An 18,179-nucleotide genomic window follows, 5' to 3' on the forward strand; every position below is an offset into this window, starting at 1 on the left:
CCGAGCTGACAGTTAACATTTGTTAGTCGTTTCTGTCTGTTTGCGCATTTTTGTGATAGTAACTGATGCCACGAGGGACCGTCGCGGTGGTTTTATTTTGAAAAATACACATGCGGAAGTAGTTTTCTGATATCTGTCTCTCATTGGCTCGCGGCGAAATTTCAAATGCAACGCGCTTAATGCAGTAGTGGCTGCGGAAGCTTCCGGACAAAGGTAGCAGAAGGTGGTTGCTAATAAAAAAAGAAAGAAGAAAAGGATAGAAGTAGCTCATACTCATACTACAACATAACCGGAGCGGTTTCTTGACCAACATTTCTCCAGCGCTGAAGCGGTAGGTAACTGTTGCTAGCTAACATTTTCTATCGTGGCAGCTAAAATAACGTTAACCGCCGTGTTGATTATCAGTAACGTTACAGTTGGAAATGCTAAACTAACGAACAGAAACGGAAGAAAGCAGAATAACTGAAGGAGTTAGCAAGTGATGAAAAACATGACGTATTTAGCTTTTAGTGAGCCTGTTTGTAACTTACAACGCCGCTAATTGATATTTTGATGCACTTTGTAAAACCGTTACTCCTAGTGTCCTATGCATTAACTGTACTTAATGAATGTCTTTTAAGGGCCTTCAGCTATAGGTCATCATGCAGACGGCTATGCTGAGCCTCCAGGGCTTATATGATAAGATGAGGACGCAAATTGACCTTCTTAACGAGGGCATTGAACCCAGTAAGTAGTGTATGACTTGGTTTTATCTTACTGTCTATCATTTGGGATATATGCTGTACGTTCCTATACAGATGCCTGCCACAGAACTATGTCTCTCCCCCCAGGCTTCATCCAGATGGTACAAAACTTTGATGACTGCCGTCGCAAATGGCTGAGTGCAGAGCAACAACTGGGCTCTTGCAAAGAGGTGCTCACCAAAACGGAGACGGAGAGGTCAGCCTTGGATGTCAAACTGAAACATGCCCGCAACCAAGTAGACGTGGAGATACGGCGCAGGCAAAAGGCTGAGTCCGACTGTGAGAAATTGGTATGTTAGATCAAATGCAGACCCTTGTTTGCTGATGTGTTGATTTACCGATCTACTATTTCTGCACCTGGTTCAAGGAGTCTTTTTTTGTGCTCTGCTTGCATTTCTATAATACAGGACCGTCAAATACAGTTGATCCGGGACCTCCTGACCAGTGAGGGATCATCCAACAGCATCCAGCTGAGTGCAGAGCAGCGCTCAGCTCTTGCCTTCCTGAACACAAACTGCCAGGCAGCAGCCAGCCTGAATACCAGCCGAAGGTAATAAATCTTGTTACTTGTTGCCAAAGCCATGTTAAATATGGAGTACAGTGTCCCTGATGATTTACCCTCATCTCCTAACGTCTAACACTTGAGGCTCAGATGCAACACGGAATTGTATTCCCAGGCTAACTTGAAACTGAAGAACTCACCCATCTATTTCCATGTCACCCATCTGTTTATCACATGGAAGCACCATTACAGCACACTTTAAAACCACTCTGAACTTTCAAATCCTTTCCAATTTAGGTTTTTGAAGATGGAATGACAAATAAAACACTTTACGGGTGGAGGCATATGTAAATAAAATGTATGTGTGGGAAATACTGCTGACTGGCTTGATACATTTTCCGTTGCTCCTTGTAGACTGATGACAATAGACGAGTCAGCATCCATCTTGTCAGATATTAGCTACGACAAAACGGATGACTCTCTTGTAAGTACTTCTCTTTTTAGTTATATATTTAACATCATATACAGTAAAAATGGTTCTGATAGACTTAATCTGTGACAGGATTGGGACTCCTCCACCGTGAGGACAGTGCGCCTCAAGAAAAGAGAGAAACGGGTATGACAAGTTCACCATTTGTGTTTGGAAGAATGGCTTTATGTTCACTGGAGCTACAGCTGTCATGTCTGCTGTCTTAATTTCAGCGCTCCTCGAGAAATCATGTGGATGGTCCACCGGTTGCCTCTAAACGGTCTCGATCAACAGGCAGAGCTTCAGGGAGGGTTAGCATGTTTGCTTTTTCATTAATGAAATGTGTTGTGTATTACACATGACCACGATCACTCCAAAAAAAATTAAGATGGACAAAAATGAAATGGTCTGTCAGCTTTTGCAATCAGAAGTCTGTAAACAGAACTGAAAACACACCGTTGAGCCCTGACATAGTTTGAATGAATGTTTGTTTTTAAATGTTTGCCAGGAAAATGAAACCCTTGTGACAAAGACCACAGTTACTGTCCCTGTGAATGGAGGCCCTGTTGAGGCCGTTTCTACGATTGAGACTGTTCCTTATTGGACTCGCAGCAGGAGAAAGACTGGTAAGATTTTTTTAATGATGCAGTATATAAAGTTGGGCTGTTATCGGCCCCCTTCTTCATATAATACTAAAATAATCCAAGCTAATATTATGTCAGCCAGTTTAAATTAACATGTTAATTCTCATTCAGCTAATTTGATTATTCAAACACACATTAAACGTTGATTTATGCCTCAGTCATTTTTCTCTTTCAGTCTTTTAGGAACAATTATATTCTCCTTTAATTTTTTTGTCAAAATAAATGAGAAAATGTTATTTTCACTGCCTGAAATTACTTTGTTGACCGTGGATACAATCCATTTAAAACATACTTTTGTTTTTAAATGAAGGCAAGATGGTACTTTTTTTTTTAAGCCATTTTAGAATAACTGACAAATCTAGGCTCATCATCCAGCAAACCAATCTACTGCACAGGGCCCTGTTGTAATGCAGCCAAAACAGAATTATAATTGAATCAATGGAGACTGTGCTCATCTGCCTATTATTTGTAATATTTCCATTTTTATGGATGTCTTGAGTCTGAATATGCAGGAGCAGTTATTTGAACGTGTCTTCATTTTTGTCTCCTGTTCAGCTGCCATGGAGTGGGACTCTGAATCTGTCAAGTCTGATGATGTCTTCAAGCAGCCTGGCAACCGTGACGGACAGAGAAAAGCAGCACCCGGTACTCCGCAGAGCCATGGAGGTGTCCGTCTTCACGAGTTTGTCTCCAAAACTGTACGAATACCATTTTATGACTAGATAAGCACATTCCAGTACTTGATGGATTTAAGGTCATTACATATTTTTACCATTAAGGTCAATTCGTTTGATCAAACGTGGCACTGAAGTAATTATCTACTCTTATTGATTTTTCTTTCTGTACAGAAACCTATTTAAACAGTGTATTTACTTGATTTTATTTGACACAACAAAATGCAAGTTTGTGGTGAGGCTGAACCTATACTGTTAACGTTCTCTATTTACCAGACTCCTTAACTATGTTTATAGGTCATTAAGCCTGAATCATGTGTACCTTGTGGGAAGAGGATCAAGTTTGGCAAGATTTCCCTGAAGTGCCGTGACTGCAGGGTTGTCTCTCACCCAGAGTGTCGAGAGCGTTGCCCTCTGCCATGTATTCCCAACCTGGGCGCCACACCGGTTAAAATCGGGGAGGTGTGTGTAAACAATTTTCATAACCAATTCCTCTCTGGATGTGCTTTTACATGCACAGGTTTCTATCGTCTCTGAAATGTTATCACAGTGCTGATAGTTTACCCCATTTCTCCATTGTGCCCAGGGTGTGCTTGCAGACTACGTCCCTGACACAACGCCCATGATTCCTCCTCTTGTAGTCCACTGCGTCAGTGAGATTGAGCAAAGGGGCCTGCATGAGGTGAGTGGTGTTTCTCTGTGCTAATAATATCTATAATACATTAAATTCTAACAGTTGTAAAGCCTCACACAACTGTAGTCCTCTTTAATGTCCTGCCCTCAAGCTGCAACGGGGTAATGTAACGGGGATCTGACCATCTGTTCCCGGGGAGATTAAATTTGTAATTGCTTCAGTCCAGATCTCTTGATTGCTTTATGACTGTGATTATGGCCTCTTCTTTCTGTTTTATGTTCTTGTCTCATTTTCTCAAGATTGATCATTTCTGTGTGCAAAGTAGGGAGCTAGAGCCAGGAGACACTAAACTTAGCTTAGCACAGACACTGGAAGCTGGGGAAACCAACAAGCTTGACTCTTTCCAATATTGTCTCTGTATGATGCCAGCCTCTCTAAAGCTCGATGATGATCGTGCATCTTGTTTGTTTAGTTTGAATACAAATGAAACCAGTGGCTTTGAAAAATGAATCGGTAAGTATTGGCTAATTGTCTGTCTTCCTTTCAGGCTGGACTGTACCGTCTGTCCGGTGCTGATCGAACAGTGAAGGACCTGAAGGAAAAGTTTCTGCGCAGCAAAACGGTTCCCGTGCTCAGCAAGGTCGATGACATCAATGCTATCACTGGCCTCCTCAAGGACTTTCTGAGGAACCTCAAGGAGCCTCTTCTCACCTTCCGCCTCAACCATACTTTCATGGAGGCCGCCGGTATGTGACTGGTGTTAGAATTGGTGCTTTTCTTAGTCATTGTTTCTGATGTGTAGGACTGTCTAGAACACTAAAGAAAAAACACATAACTTTGTGTAACTTTTTTAATGGATGGCAGACATTTACACAAGATATGTGCTTCCATTTTGTTTTTGCAATTTGTATTGAGCAGTGATGGAAACCTCGGGCATGAATTTGCACAGAACAAACAAATGAGATTGATCTTTCAGTTTGTGAGCCATTGTAGTATTTGTTTGTTACTGGAGTCGGACACAATTGCTTTCAAGTGGTTAATAAATCCACACAGCCTCCCATTCCTTGGTCTCTGCTGACAGTTATCTTTCGTCCCCCTCAGAGGTTTCAGATGACGACAACAGCATGGCTCTGATGTACCAAACCATCAGTGACCTGCCACAGCCCAACAGAGACACACTGGCTTTCTTAGTCCTTCACCTGAAGAGGTGAGATCTAAATCTAACCTAGCATTCACCCTGCTTTGATGCCTGGCATATTTCTTCTAGTCAGTGTTGGGACGTGTCAATATTCAATACTCTCTCTTACTGACCTTTTTATTTTTCATTAGCTCCTAAATTTGATTGGGTTGAATTGCTGTAAGCAAAGATGTGTGGGTATCCCGTCTGATTTTACACCGTGCAGTTATTCTGTTTATTTAACCCAGGGGTCTGCAATCTTTTTTCATATAATCATTCAGAGTTGCTGACAGTTTGGACACTAGGATGGACATCAGTAACTTGGCTCGAGTGTTTGGTCCAACTATTGTGGGTCATGCAGTCCCCAACCCTGATCCCATGACAATCCTGCAGGATACCAAACGACAACCCAGGGTAGGACTGAACGATTTATCAACATCAAAGTCTTTTTTGAAATATGGTTAGTCACAAGGCTGCATTTAACCACCATGGACCCCAGAGATACGTCTCACATGGTGAGTGGTAAAAGGAGTAAGTTAGCCTGCAGCTCATAACGGCTCACCATGGCTACTCTTCCCCTTCCCATTAGACTGTATAATTTGTATAACTGATCTACTGCCAAAAAAAAGGAGCAAATTACTGCCTTGTTTGTTTGTTGACCGTTGTCAGCTTTAACCATGGTGACAAACATTGTGCAGACAATCAAAATGTTCACCCTTTACCTGCCGTTCTTAGTCCAAAATGAATCGCCACGTGATTCGTTCAGATCTGCTGAGTTTTTGAAAATGAGGACAGGTGGGGTTTCCCCTCAGATGTGAAGCAGCACATTTAATAATACAATCCACCCTCTGTTTTATGCCAGTAAAATACTTTTATTGTGAACTAACTGGTGTAACCAGTGAGGCGGATATTGATGTGATAACAGCAGAAATGTACGTGGAGGTCTCTATGTAGATCTATCACTTGAATGACTAACAACAAAGACTCTTAGTGTCATGTGATTAAACATTAAGGAAAACATAGTTATAAATATTACACTTTTTAAGGAAATAATTTGAACCCAGCTTAATAAAGTACTGCCCTACCACATCACGCAGAGACCACTAAAAAGCTAAATACTATATAATACTACAGAACATCATCACAGTACAATAGACCTTTTAGTAATTGTGCTGCGTCTTGCCCAGGGCATCTACCCACATAACCAACTCAGCGCTGTTGAAAGAGGATGAGGCAACACACTGAAATAGCCCTGATCGTTTGCATTCTTGCTGATCTCTTTCTGTTCAGGTTGTGGAGCGTCTGTTGGCTTTGCCGGTGGATTACTGGGCCCAGTTTGTGATGGCAGAAAGCGAGACCCCGAACTTGGACCACCTGATCATTGAGAACGCAAACTGCTATGCCACGCCTGAGAGAAGTACGAGCTCACTAGACTTTGTGTCTTTTCTAGTCTTTTCTGCGCCATTTGTGATAGTCTGGGCCCCATTGTTTACTGATTTTATATTTTCTTGTAATGTCTGTGCTGTTGCAGTGAGCATTCTGGGACCTCTGACTACTCCAGAGCACCAGCTCAATAAAACCCCTTCTGCCAGCTCCTTGTCTCAGCGCTTGAAGTCCACTCTGACACCCAGGTAAACACGCAAGCAAAGTCCCCATCTGCCCTGTTTTAACCACCTTTTTAAAACCGATGGGCCTCATGCAAGAATTGCTCGTATGAACAGATTTGTTCTTAAGTGTTTTGGACAAATGATTTAGGAGAACTGGCCGCGTTCACCAATTCTCTCATTATACGAATTTTGTCTTGGGAACATAATTTACGAGTGGTCCAGACCTGTCGGATTGTATATTTCATTCCTTTTAAAGGAATTGAATTTGCAAGTCCTATATAAGTTACTCCTGTTTGACTCTGCAGTTTAAATTACAGGCTTATATTATTCACATAGCCTCACAATATCCCTATTCATTTAAATAACACTACAACATCAATATGACCATCTGGGATAGATTGGAAAACGATTTAAATGATTTGACCTCCCCTCCCTCCCATTGCAGTCATTAGTCACCTTGCAGTGGTGAGACTTTTTTCATATCAAACCATTTCTGTTTTATTTCAGCGACAGTATGACCCTCAGGTAACAAAGCATTAACAGCCATCTTTATTTCCCCCATTCCTTTCCCCCGAATTCAGCTGCTGACACTGTTAAAAAATAGACTTTCCTTAATGGATCTCCAAAAGCAAGACATCAAAATAGGATGGATGGGTTGGATTGCGTAGTCTTATGTGGTATAACTGGGATGTACCAAAGAGAAAGTTAGAAGAATAATGAAAATGTGCTTTGTCACAGTCTGGCTCATGAACTGGACAAAATAGGAGAACACCAGAGGGGTTGCAGAACAACAATGAATAATTTATTTACAAAAAATACTATGTACAAAATTGTAGATCTACAAACAAAGGAAAATAAGGCACAACACAAATAATCAAGAAGCCCCAGCCAGCATCTGGCCTGCGATCAGGCAGGGGCAAAGCGGGATGCAGGCATCAGGGTAGAGAGAGGGAGAAGACTGGCAGCTCCTCAGATTTAAACAGTTGGGTTACACCGGGCCCTTGGTGCAAGCCAATCAGCAGCCAGCTCTGCCTCCTCTCTAGACTCGGCCTGAAACCAAACAAGAGACACCTAGTGCCCTGGAGGAACTCTGCACCTCCATGAGTGAGCAGCAACACGGGCACCCCTCTAGGGCCGTGACAGCTTGCATGAGGTCCGTTGATCTCATAATTACCTCTAGAATGACTGTTGTGTGCTGCTGATTCAATGTTTAACAGAGCTTTAAAAAGAAGCCTCTCAAATTTGGAGAAAAGCTGACATTTGAACATCTTTCATGAAGTTAATCTTCTGTACAATATCTCATTATCCTTCATTGACTCGATTTATTGCCTTTGATTCCTAATTCCATTAAATGCCATTATGTGCCCTCTTTTGTTGCAGATTCGGGAGCAAGAGCAAATCCACAGTCGGACTTTGTCGCCAAGAGAAATTCTTTGCATCCCCACTCCTTAAATAATCCAAAGCAGCTACATTTAACTATTTTATTGATACTGCAATAACAACCAATACTTATTTTCACATTTATGCATAACATGTACTAAGGTACCCCTTTGCTAATTGCTATAAACGCCTAAGTCTCTTAGTCTTCTTATAATCGTTTTAATGTTTCACAATGGTAAGAGTTGTTGTTTTTTTTAATGTGTTCGTAAAAGGATACTTTTTTTTTAACCAAATTAGTTTTCCCATCTATGCATACTTTTGTGTCTTAAGAGCTGATGCTTTTGCTAAATGTGTAGCAAAACATTTTCTTTACACCTCTTAACACAATGGGAATGTACCGTTTTAATACTTTGAGAAATGTGCAGCTTGGTGAAAATATGTAGTGTGTGTGTATATAGTTTTATTGTGACCGGCTTCTAATGTCAATTCTTTCTTTCGACAGTTTTCAACTCATGTGTCACTCAGAAGTTGAATAACTGATTATTAGGCATTTCAAAGTTGTAATTGAATGTGTGACTGCTAGTAACACTATCTTATCTATCTAAAGTTTTTTGATGTTGGAATTTCTTTTCCCTTTTTTAGCGTTTTGATTGTCTTCATCCTCCAGAGAATGTTGCTGTTTACAAGCTTGCATGTCCCCTTGCTCTTCGTACTGTAATGACAAACATTAGTTTTAAGAACGCTTAGTTTTAAAGTGGATCTAATCAGTTATCATCTAAAAAAACTTGATTGTGTAACTTGTGTAGCACTACCAGGAACGTTGTTCACTGGTTTGTCAGGCTGTAACCTCTATCAGGTCGTTTTGCTCCTAATGTTTACTGCTCTCTGTGATGTTTGTACATTGGGTGGATGCATATGGGCAATCCCATCCAAAGTTAACTACTTTGTATGATTAGCCAGTTAAGTTGCCGTGGCATTATTTGATTAACAATAAGCACAATTTTTTAACAAGTTCACACTCTAAACTTCATAACTTATAAAATACATTTCTGACCTTGACAATTGTCTGTTATTTTTTTTAAATGCTTTGTGCTGTGTCCTAGCTTTCTAAATCACAAGAGTATGTAAATGGAGATTGTATGATCCTGGTTACAAGGAGGAACTTTACTTTTGTGTTGATTTTGGCAGCCCTTGTGGACAATGGTGGTAGCGTTCCCATGAGCACCATTACTTTGTGTCATAAAGACCTGCAGCTGTCGGGCTCCATTTTTAAAAAAAAAAACGATTTTATAGTAGCAGGTTCTGACCAGTCCAGCTGCCTGCATGTGGATCCAGCTTCGATGCTGCCGAAGCCGGATCTGGGTCTGAGCTGCAGGAGTTTCTGGGGAACCTGCATACCATAAATCGTTGGGTCTGATTTAGCAGGGAATCAGACCCACTCATAGTGTTTTAGCAGGCTCTACTTTGACCTCTCTACTAGGTCTATTTCTAATATATATATCCAAAAGAAATCAACTTTTTTTGATCTAGCATACACTTGCTTTAGATTCACCTCTCTTCCAAGAGGATTCTGGAGTCCCAGGCATTTAACTTCTGTATGTTGGTTAACCTTGAGAATGATTTAGTTACTCATGTGTTGTGTGAATTGGTCTTTAACTCTTTAGGAAGGGTTAGGAGAAGATTTGCAAGGTTGGGTATTGCATGTGTTGCCCTACCACGTTAGAAAGTTTTAATAGCTGTTCTGAATTGTCCACACTTGGAGGGAGAAACCAATACGGGACAGCATTTAGTTTTGTACTTGTAAACATGAAAAGTGACCAGAAGAAGTTGTATAATAAAAAGGGTAAAAAAATAAATAAAAAAAACTAGGAGAAAAGTTAAAACTGGGTCTGAATTGGATGAAGGTTATGGTTGAATTGTTACAAAAATGCTGGGCTCTGGTTCCGATGGCGCAGGCAGCTTTGTCTCCTCTCTTGAGTGACCTTCTTCCAACACATCTCAACTTATTCTAACATGACAGAATCTTTACAGCCATCTTTTTCATTGCAGAGATGCTCAACCTGTACATTTTAGAGGTATGAATGTATTTTACAAAATAACACAAATGTGTGAAGCATTTACTGGGACCTCAGATGACTAAATGTCCATCAATTTAACATCAACATTTCAGCCATGGCCACAGAAGAGGAGTGTTCTTGATGTAGTCCTGGAAACCTGGGTCAGATCCCCACTTATTCATGGCCTGCTTCTCCAGGATGGGGATGCCGCTGACGTGACATAGCAGGAACCAGACGAACAGAGGCGACACCACGCTCAGGTACTGAGGACCCTCCATCACTGATCAGGCTGACAGCCAGAGACCCGACCACTGCAGGATCGCTCCAAAATAGTTTGGATGTCTGCTGTAGGCCCACAAGCCACTCTGGATGAATCTCCCCTGGACGCATAAAAATGAATTTGACAGTTAATCTCAGTGAATGATGCATTACTGGTTGTGCGACGTGGGGGACTGTAAACTTACAGAGTTATTTGGGTCGCGCTTGAAAAGCCATTTCTGCTGGTCTGCAATAGCTTCGGTAGCAAAACCGAGGCCCCAAACAGTCCAGCCAATGTAGTCCCTTGTTCCCAGAGGCACATCTCGCTTCTCACTGTTCAGCATGAGGGTCATAAATACCCACATAGCTGAGAGAAACAGGGAAAAAAATGAATCATCTTTAACCAGCCTCGCCTCAATACCACCAAGAACTAAATATATTCATCCTACACTAACAGACATAGAATACATGCATACTGAGAGCTGGAAACTAGACAGTGATTTATATGAGGCAACCCTCTCCACTTGGAGCAGAGTTGGTCAAGGACTCATGGTTATCATGAAACCACATGTTGAAGATTATCATCATATATATCATGGTTTATCATATACCAATTAGACACCATTGAATTGCTCTTCTTGTCTCTCAGACGTTTTCAGTGTACTAATCAGCTCATGATTGAAACTCCTTCCCAAGAAGGGTGACGGTTTGATGAGCTCTGTTAAATAGGATATAGAGGACTGGGCTGCAGCGCTGTAGAGAAACAGAAGCAGCAGTGTAAATGATTTTGGACAATGACTGATGCAGCATGAGAAAGTTTGATTCAGAGGAGGAAGCACTGCATATTACTGTAAGTCAAATCCAAGTGAAATCAAAGTGTGAAATGTAATCGGACGCAATCGTTCTTCAATATCAGTTGAGGACTAGAAGTTGCACGAGTTGCTTCGGGCGTCTAAAGAGAGGGGAAACCGACCGCCTTTTAAATAAACCAGGAAAAGTCATATTGGGGTGGGCGTGCCTATCAATTGCAGCTGAATGGGAGAGCTGCAATAATTTACATGGAGGGTATATCACTGAATGCAGCATGAGTGTTCAGCGTTAGAGCAAAAACACCCAAGGATTCGTCAAAATTCACCATTTTGGACTTTTTTTTCCAGAAGTCTGGAATGTAGATCAGGGAGACTTTAGTGATGATAAAGCATGAAAATAGTGGAAATAACTCAGTATTATGCTCAGTGATGGCAAACAATTATTATTTTTGTATTATAAATATTTAGACTGCTGGCCATTCATTTCCTGAAAATCACAAATTAACCCCTTATCCCCGATGAAAGAGACCCGCCTGTGACAAGCGACTTGCAGCATGAGCAAGTCTGCAGGCCACTGATGCAAACCAAAATCATCCCAAATGGTGAATTTTGACGAATTAAATTCATATCAAGGAGCTTCATAGTCAAAGGTTTTATTTCATTAAAAGAAAGAACAAATATGTATCTTTATCTGGTATAAATCCCATTAGGATCATCAAGTGCCCACGTGGTCATTTGGGGGTCCAAATATGGGGTTCCAAAAGAGGCACCTCTGCCCGGGAGGGTTTTTGGACCCCCATAAAACCCCCACCAGTGGTACCATACCCTTCAAATTCATTTTGGCAAGAGCAAAGGTCCCAAATATAACAAATAATCCTGTTTAGAATAAATATGATCATTCATCGTGGTGCTAGGAGCACCGAAAAAGTGAAAAATAATTTTGGCCGTCAAAAAAAAATTGGACTTTGGTGACCCACCTCTCACCCAAACAGTAAGGAATGTTGATTCTGCCTGTAGAATTGTGAAGTACACATTACAATGAACTAACAGAGCAAGTCTCAGCCTTCTATCCCTATTAGAACAGAAGTTATGGGCCTCCAAAAATGCCAACAAATGAAATGCGAAATTCCAATGTGTCAAAAAGGGGTGTGGCACTTGAAATTCAAATGGACGCCACGGGCAAACCGTTTGAGATATTGACCTGAAACTTCAGATTCCTTTGTTTGGTAACATAAGGCATATTTTCCCCGCTTTTCAGCAAAATCTGAGAGGTGTCATATACATGGGTGGCTGAGTTGGCACGGAATGACCCTATATATATACACAAACATTCACCCGCACAAATCCAAGATGGCCGTCGCTGTTTGTTTTTCTCCCTAACCCTGTGGTGTTTTAAACCTATTTTAAAAGATCCAAACTTTAACGCCTATTCTGGCCACCTAAACTGCTCATGATCGCCTGCGGGTTGTCTTTTTTAAACACTTTTCCCGCTTTGAGGGACGTCTTTTTATTAAACACGACTCACTGAGTTCAGTCGGAGGCGCCGGCGTCTTACCCCCTCTGGATTCCTCACCCGTATGGATCCCTTGATGTGGTGCCCTCCTGCTGACCCCCCGGATAATCACCTCGGATCCAGTCAGTGTTGAGGTTCTGCCGGCCGGTCTTGAGCCGCCTGGGGATCCGTGTCATCCAGCATCTTCGTGAGTCCCACTGGATAGGGCTGTAAACGACGGTCGCCCTGCAGCAGGCTCCGGACCCGCTGAGACCAGGACCTCAAGCTGCCTTTCCATCCGCGGAGCTGGCGTACGGATTGGAATCCTGTCGCAGCAACTTCAGCTTCCCTTACCGGTGATCTGCGGGGAACCGGCCTCCTGCCGGAACCCGCAAGCAGCAGCTCCCTATCGGCTACTGGACAGCCGCTATCACCGGCTGCTAGCGGTTAGCTTTACTTGCAGTTAGCCGCTTGCCGTTAGCAGCGTGTGGCTAATCGCGTATACCTGGAAGACAGCGGCTGAGGGTCTCCTTAAAAGTCCTCAAACCCCAAACACGAACCTGAACCTTGGTTGCGGCAGTGACAATGAAGCTTCTTTCTGCCTTACTTCCGACATTCTTGTGCTGGTCGTGGGGACCGGCAACGTTACTCCATCACTCTGGCGATGTACACAGTGATGTGCCACGCCCCCCTCTGGGTCCCCTCAGTACAGTAACCATAGTAACACTCAGCTGGTCCTTGGCTGACCCGACCAGTCAAATGCTGAAGCCTCATAATGTGCCAGTTTTAAATGACATCTGCCCCATTCGTTTGTTGTGCCTTTCACTTTTGGAAAATAATTTCAGGCTCACAGAATCCTTAATTATTAACTTCACCAAACCAAATAATGAGGCTACTGTCAAAATGTCAGTTGTTAAAAGGAAGTGTTTTATTTTACTTTTGCTTTTATTGTCAGGCAACATACAGCCAAACCCAGGCCCCCAAATGAATTATCTTGATACTCCTATGAATTCAGGGCACGGTCTGGATTTGGGATTATCCACATTAATGTCAGGAGTTTACTCCCTAAAATGGATTTAATTAAGATCTGGATACAGACAACCGATACTGATTTACTTGTACTTTCAGAAACCTGGCTGAATAAAAATGTTACAGATAAGGACATTTCTATCAGTGGTTATAATGTTTTTCGTTGTGATCGGCCCAGGAAAGGAGGTGGTGTTTACATTTACATAAAAAAGAAATTTCAGGCCACACCCATTACCTCTATTTCCCTAACTAAACAATTTGAAATGCTTGCCCTAAAACTTGAGTTCTCTCATGACCAGTCTCTTATCATTATGGGCTGCTATACAGACCTCCTTCAGCCTGTATTGAGACCCTTACAACCCTATCTAATCATGTGGCAGGGTTTAATTCTAGTGAAATTGTCCTTGTGGGAGATCTAAACTATGACTGGCTATCTTCATCTTCAGACTGCCTAAAAAGCGTCTGCGATTCTCTGAATCTAACTCAACTCATCGATAGCCCAACCCGGCCTAACACAAAAGTCCCGTCCAGATCCTCACTTGTTGATCTTGTTTTGACCAATGTACCTCATAAGTATAATAATATAGGTGTCTTTGCGAATGATCTGAGTGATCATTCTACTATAGCAGTGGTGAGAAATGCCAAACTCCCCAAGACCAAGCCACGTATTGTATACAAGAGAGATTTTAAACATTTCCATGAACAAGCTTTTATTCGTGATGTGTATCACTGCAAATGGGATAGGATAGATTATTTGACGATGTCGAAATGGCCTGGAGTTATTTTCATGATGATTTCCTGAATCTAATTAATAAACATGCCCCCTTTCGCAAATTCAGGGTGAAAGGGCGTAATAATCCCTGGTTTCATCCAGAAATAGGAAATCTTATAAAAGACAGAGATGCTGCATGGGCCAGAGCTCGGAAAACAAAATCTGATAATGATTGGCTTTACTTCCGTCAATTGCGAAATAAATGTACGTCATCAATTAAGAAGGCCAAAGCTGATTTTTATTTAACAGAAATCACAAACAACCTGAATGACCCAAAGAAATTTTGGAAGGTGGTGAAGTCGTCATCTGGTGTTGTTCAGCAAAATGAACTACCAAATTTCTTGGTCCATGGCTCTGTTAATTTGACTGATAACCTGTCTCAGCTTTCTTTAATGAGCACTTTGTCTCTGCTGGCCAAAGAAAATTCCAGTCAAACAAAATCCAATGTGGCAAAGGAGTCTTTGGATGAGGCTGTAAATGGCCCCTCAGAGAACTGCTTTTTCTTCAAATCTGTGTCAGCATCTGAGGTGTGTAGAGCCCTAACTATCTTGGATGCTAAAAAAGCAGCTGGTCCTGACAAATTGGACCCTATCTTCCTGAAGTTGGCTGTAAATTGTATAGCTGAGCCCTTGACACACATTTTTAATCTTAGTCTCAGCACCAATACACTCCCAAAAGTTTGGAAATCTGCCTTTGTCCTTCCCCTGTTAAAAGGGGGTGACCCTTCCGACGTGAATAATTACAGGCCTATTTCAAAATGATGCATTGTTGCAAAAATATTGGAAAAAATAATCAGCGAACAATTAAAAGATTTTTTAGACTCTAACAGCATTTTAAATAACTTCCAATCTGGCTTTAGGAAGCAACACACTGCTGCCCTGAAAAGTTTTTAATGATGTAATTGAAGCGCTTGATCTTAAAAAAGTATGTGCCGCCCTCTTTATCGATCTCTCTAAAGCTTTCGACACAGTTGATCACAAGATATTGATCAGAATCTTGAAGAAAATTGGTATTTCTAACCAGGCATCCACCTGGTTTGCTAATTACTTGTCCAACAGGACTCAATCAGTCCAGTTAGCCAATGTCACATCATCCTCACTCGAGATCAGTAAAGGTGTGCCTCAGGGCTCGGTCCTAGCACCTATTTTATTTTCTAATTATATGAATGATCTCTGTGTCAATATGTCCAATGCTGCGTATCACTTTTATGCTGACGACACTGTCATTTTTTGTTGTGCGTCCTCTGTTGTGCATGCTTTTGACCTGCTACAGTCTGCTTTCAACGTTGTACAGGCCCGACTGCAAAGTCTCAAACTGGTTTTAAATACCAGCAAATCAAAAATAATGGTTTTCTCAAAAGGTCCTTACTCAATTGAAAATATATCTTCTGTAAAAACTGCGCAAGGAAATCCAATCGAGGTCGTTACTAATTATAAATATTTAGGTCTCCTTCTAGGAGCTCTCTTTTAAATTGCACATTGAAAACTTGGTAAAAAAAAAACTCAGACTAAAGCTTGGTTTCTTTTACAGAAATCGCATGTGTTTCTCTCTGCGTGTGCGTAAATTGCTTGTGTCGTCAACTTTTCTACCGTTAGTTGACTATGGAGATGTGTTGTACATGTGTGCTTCGTCCAAAAGCCTAGCAGCTTTGGACACTGTATATCACAGTGCATTGAGGTTTTTCACTGGTTGTGGTCGCCTCACACATCACTGTCAGCTCTATTTAAAGTCCGGGTGGCCATCTCTGAGCACCCGAAGAGAAAGTCACTGGCTGCTAATGGTCTACAAGGCTCTTCTCGGTATGGTTCCGTCGTATCTATGTTCACTCCTCCGTAGAGTAGAAAATTGGTACACCTTAAGGTCCAGTGATATTTACTGTTTGATTACTCCACGAGTGCGGACTGAACTAGGGAAAAAAGCATTTCGTTTCGCCGCCCCCTCAACATGGAACAATCTCCAGGCTGATCTGAAAATGTCTGAACTTGTATCTTTTGATGTTTTCCGTCACTTCCTAAAGGGCCGACAACACAAATCAATTGAGCGATGCCTCTGCTGAATATTCTTGCACTATTCTTGTTTTAACCTCTATTGTACTATGGCCCTATTTATTATAATGTAATACTGTAATGTATTTTATTTCATGGAAATGTTGACGACGTGTGCTGCTGTCCTCTGGGCCAGGTCGCCCTTGAAAATGAGATCTCGATCTCAACGGGTCTTTTTGCCTGGTTAAATAAAGGCTTAATAAAAATAATATATATATATATATATATATATATATATATATATATATATATATATATATATATATATATATATATATATATATATATATATATATATATATATATATATATATATAACATATCTCTTTGGTTTGCTGCTGTGTTCTATCGCTTGAGCACCATAGTCACGTTGATTTTGTTGTCCGACTTGACGGCGTTTGGCTGCCGGCTCAGACACCTGCAGCTCTCGTCGGCGTGATAAGTCAAGTCAAGTCAAGCCGAGACCATCCCGAACAAGCCTACTGTCAGAGCGTCAGTCGCGCTCTTGAGAGGTTGCTATGGCTTCAGTTGTCCACCAGATGTCACCATCACTGAAGCGTTGAAGCTTTGAATCTTTTTCAACACAATTGCTAGGAAAGCCTCAGTGCTTCATAAGGCTCCACTTGCCCACCACTATTAAATAGGTGGTAGGGTGCATATGCGACTAAAGCTGTTTCAGCATTCCTAGAGACAGTCAAAATTAAGTAATTATGAATAAACACAATAGCTGGTGAAACATTAACAGACAATTGTATTGATATGTCGGTGCTGTGACTGAATTGTGTGACTTTGAATTCCCTTAATATAATAATTATAAACTCCTAATAGTCTAAAAAATACAATAATCCAAACTACTCACTCTAGTAGTGTATGCAATAATACTGCGATGTGAATATGCTGGGGGGGACACAATCGGTGACGTAATTCGCATCACCTGTGTATCAAGGGAATTGAGTACAGGTGTGTGTGTGTGTGTGTGACTGCGGGCGGGAGGTCGTCTGGAAGGTGACAAAGGACAGAGCAGACGGGGCACGGGGGGGAGCATCTGACTGCTGCGGTTCGGCACTCTTGGGAGGGAGGGTGTCGTTCGCAGCCGTTTAGGACTGCCGGCGAGGAAGATAGTTAGAGAGGGGGTCAGAGGTTCCTGTGTGAGGAGGGGAGGTTTGCTGCCTCCTGTAGGAAGTTAGGGCCGGGCTTGAGAAGAGTGCAGGAGCCGCCACTGCTCTTCATACTCCCTGCTGCCGCGTGCGCGACACTGACGCCAGCCGAACTGTCTGTGCCGTCCAGCGAAGCCGCTCCCCGGGGAGTTGGACGGCATCACAAGCTCAGACCCCGGGGGAGGGTCTCGTCAAGCGGGCGAGTTAAGTTTGACCAATATTGTTGTTAAATGTATTTCTGTATGTGTGTGTGTTTTATATAGGCCGTTGTGTAGTGCAGAGGGGGAGGAGGTTACAGGCGGGAGAGCTATCGTCATAAGCGGGACATCCATACGGTTTCACTTTAAACGGTGAGAGTGGATTGCTGTGATTTCTCAAGTTGCTGTGATTGATAAATTGCAGTGCCTCCTGCGTTGAGGGTGTTGCGTGCTGTGATTTGAAATGGTGTGCCTTAAGCTAGAAACTAGCCCTGTGTGTGCTGTGTAGTGGTTCTTCACCTATGAAACAGTGATCGTCCTGTGGTGACTGGTGACCTCTAGTCATTTGTAGTCCTCCTTACCTCTATGCAATAGTTTTATATATTCAACGTGTGATAATTTAATAAAGATTGTATATTTTCCTATACCGTTGTGATTATTTAAAGGCTCTGACACTGGCAGTATTTTCCTGCCAAAGGATAAAACCCATATTTATTACAATACAATAATATAATTAAGTGTATTTTTCAGCA

The 18,179-nt window shown here is 41.9% G+C and overlaps 1 protein-coding gene and 1 long non-coding RNA gene across 3 annotated transcripts; one reads left to right on the forward strand and one right to left on the reverse strand.

The window, feature by feature from the left end:
• The first annotated feature begins 178 nt into the window (after nucleotides 1-178).
• On the forward strand, nucleotides 179-8,053 carry LOC311016731 (rac GTPase-activating protein 1-like). Its single transcript, XM_084014650.1, has 17 exons — nucleotides 179-331; nucleotides 621-726; nucleotides 831-1,033; nucleotides 1,151-1,293; nucleotides 1,660-1,729; nucleotides 1,808-1,861; nucleotides 1,948-2,025; nucleotides 2,223-2,340; nucleotides 2,914-3,056; nucleotides 3,330-3,494; nucleotides 3,619-3,714; nucleotides 4,214-4,412; nucleotides 4,768-4,873; nucleotides 5,125-5,257; nucleotides 6,134-6,260; nucleotides 6,375-6,474; nucleotides 7,831-8,053. Exons 2-17 carry the CDS (start codon nucleotides 642-644, stop codon nucleotides 7,904-7,906), a joined length of 1,896 nt encoding a protein of 631 aa, XP_083870776.1. The 5' UTR covers nucleotides 179-331; nucleotides 621-641; the 3' UTR covers nucleotides 7,907-8,053.
• A 24-nt stretch (nucleotides 8,054-8,077) lies between these two features.
• LOC311016732 lies at nucleotides 8,078-13,107 on the reverse strand. Of its 2 annotated transcripts, XR_014597532.1 has the most exons (4): nucleotides 12,480-13,107; nucleotides 10,352-10,512; nucleotides 8,206-10,267; nucleotides 8,078-8,162 (listed from the first exon to the last, which is right to left on the reverse strand). It is a non-coding gene; the product is annotated as an uncharacterized lncRNA (long non-coding RNA). The 2 variants fall into 2 exon arrangements; XR_014597533.1 differs by lacking the exon at nucleotides 8,078-8,162 and having other exon boundaries at nucleotides 9,894-10,267; nucleotides 12,510-13,107.
• Between the last annotated feature and the right edge of the window lie 5,072 nt (nucleotides 13,108-18,179).

Source organism: Eutrigla gurnardus, assembly GCF_963514095.1.
Source record: "Eutrigla gurnardus genome assembly, chromosome: 8".
Lineage (NCBI taxonomy): Eukaryota > Metazoa > Chordata > Actinopteri > Perciformes > Triglidae > Eutrigla > Eutrigla gurnardus.

Bases quoted from the DNA above. Each gene is read 5' to 3' on its own strand.
- LOC311016731 (XM_084014650.1), top strand. From the start codon at position 642: ATGCAGACGGCTATGCTGAGCCTCCAGGGCTTATATGATAAGATGAGG. The intron at 3,057-3,329 runs GTACGAATACCA...CTATGTTTATAG, and splicing joins ACGAGTTTGTCTCCAAAACT to GTCATTAAGCCTGAATCATG. The intron at 6,475-7,830 runs GTAAACACGCAA...CTTTTGTTGCAG, and splicing joins AAGTCCACTCTGACACCCAG to ATTCGGGAGCAAGAGCAAAT.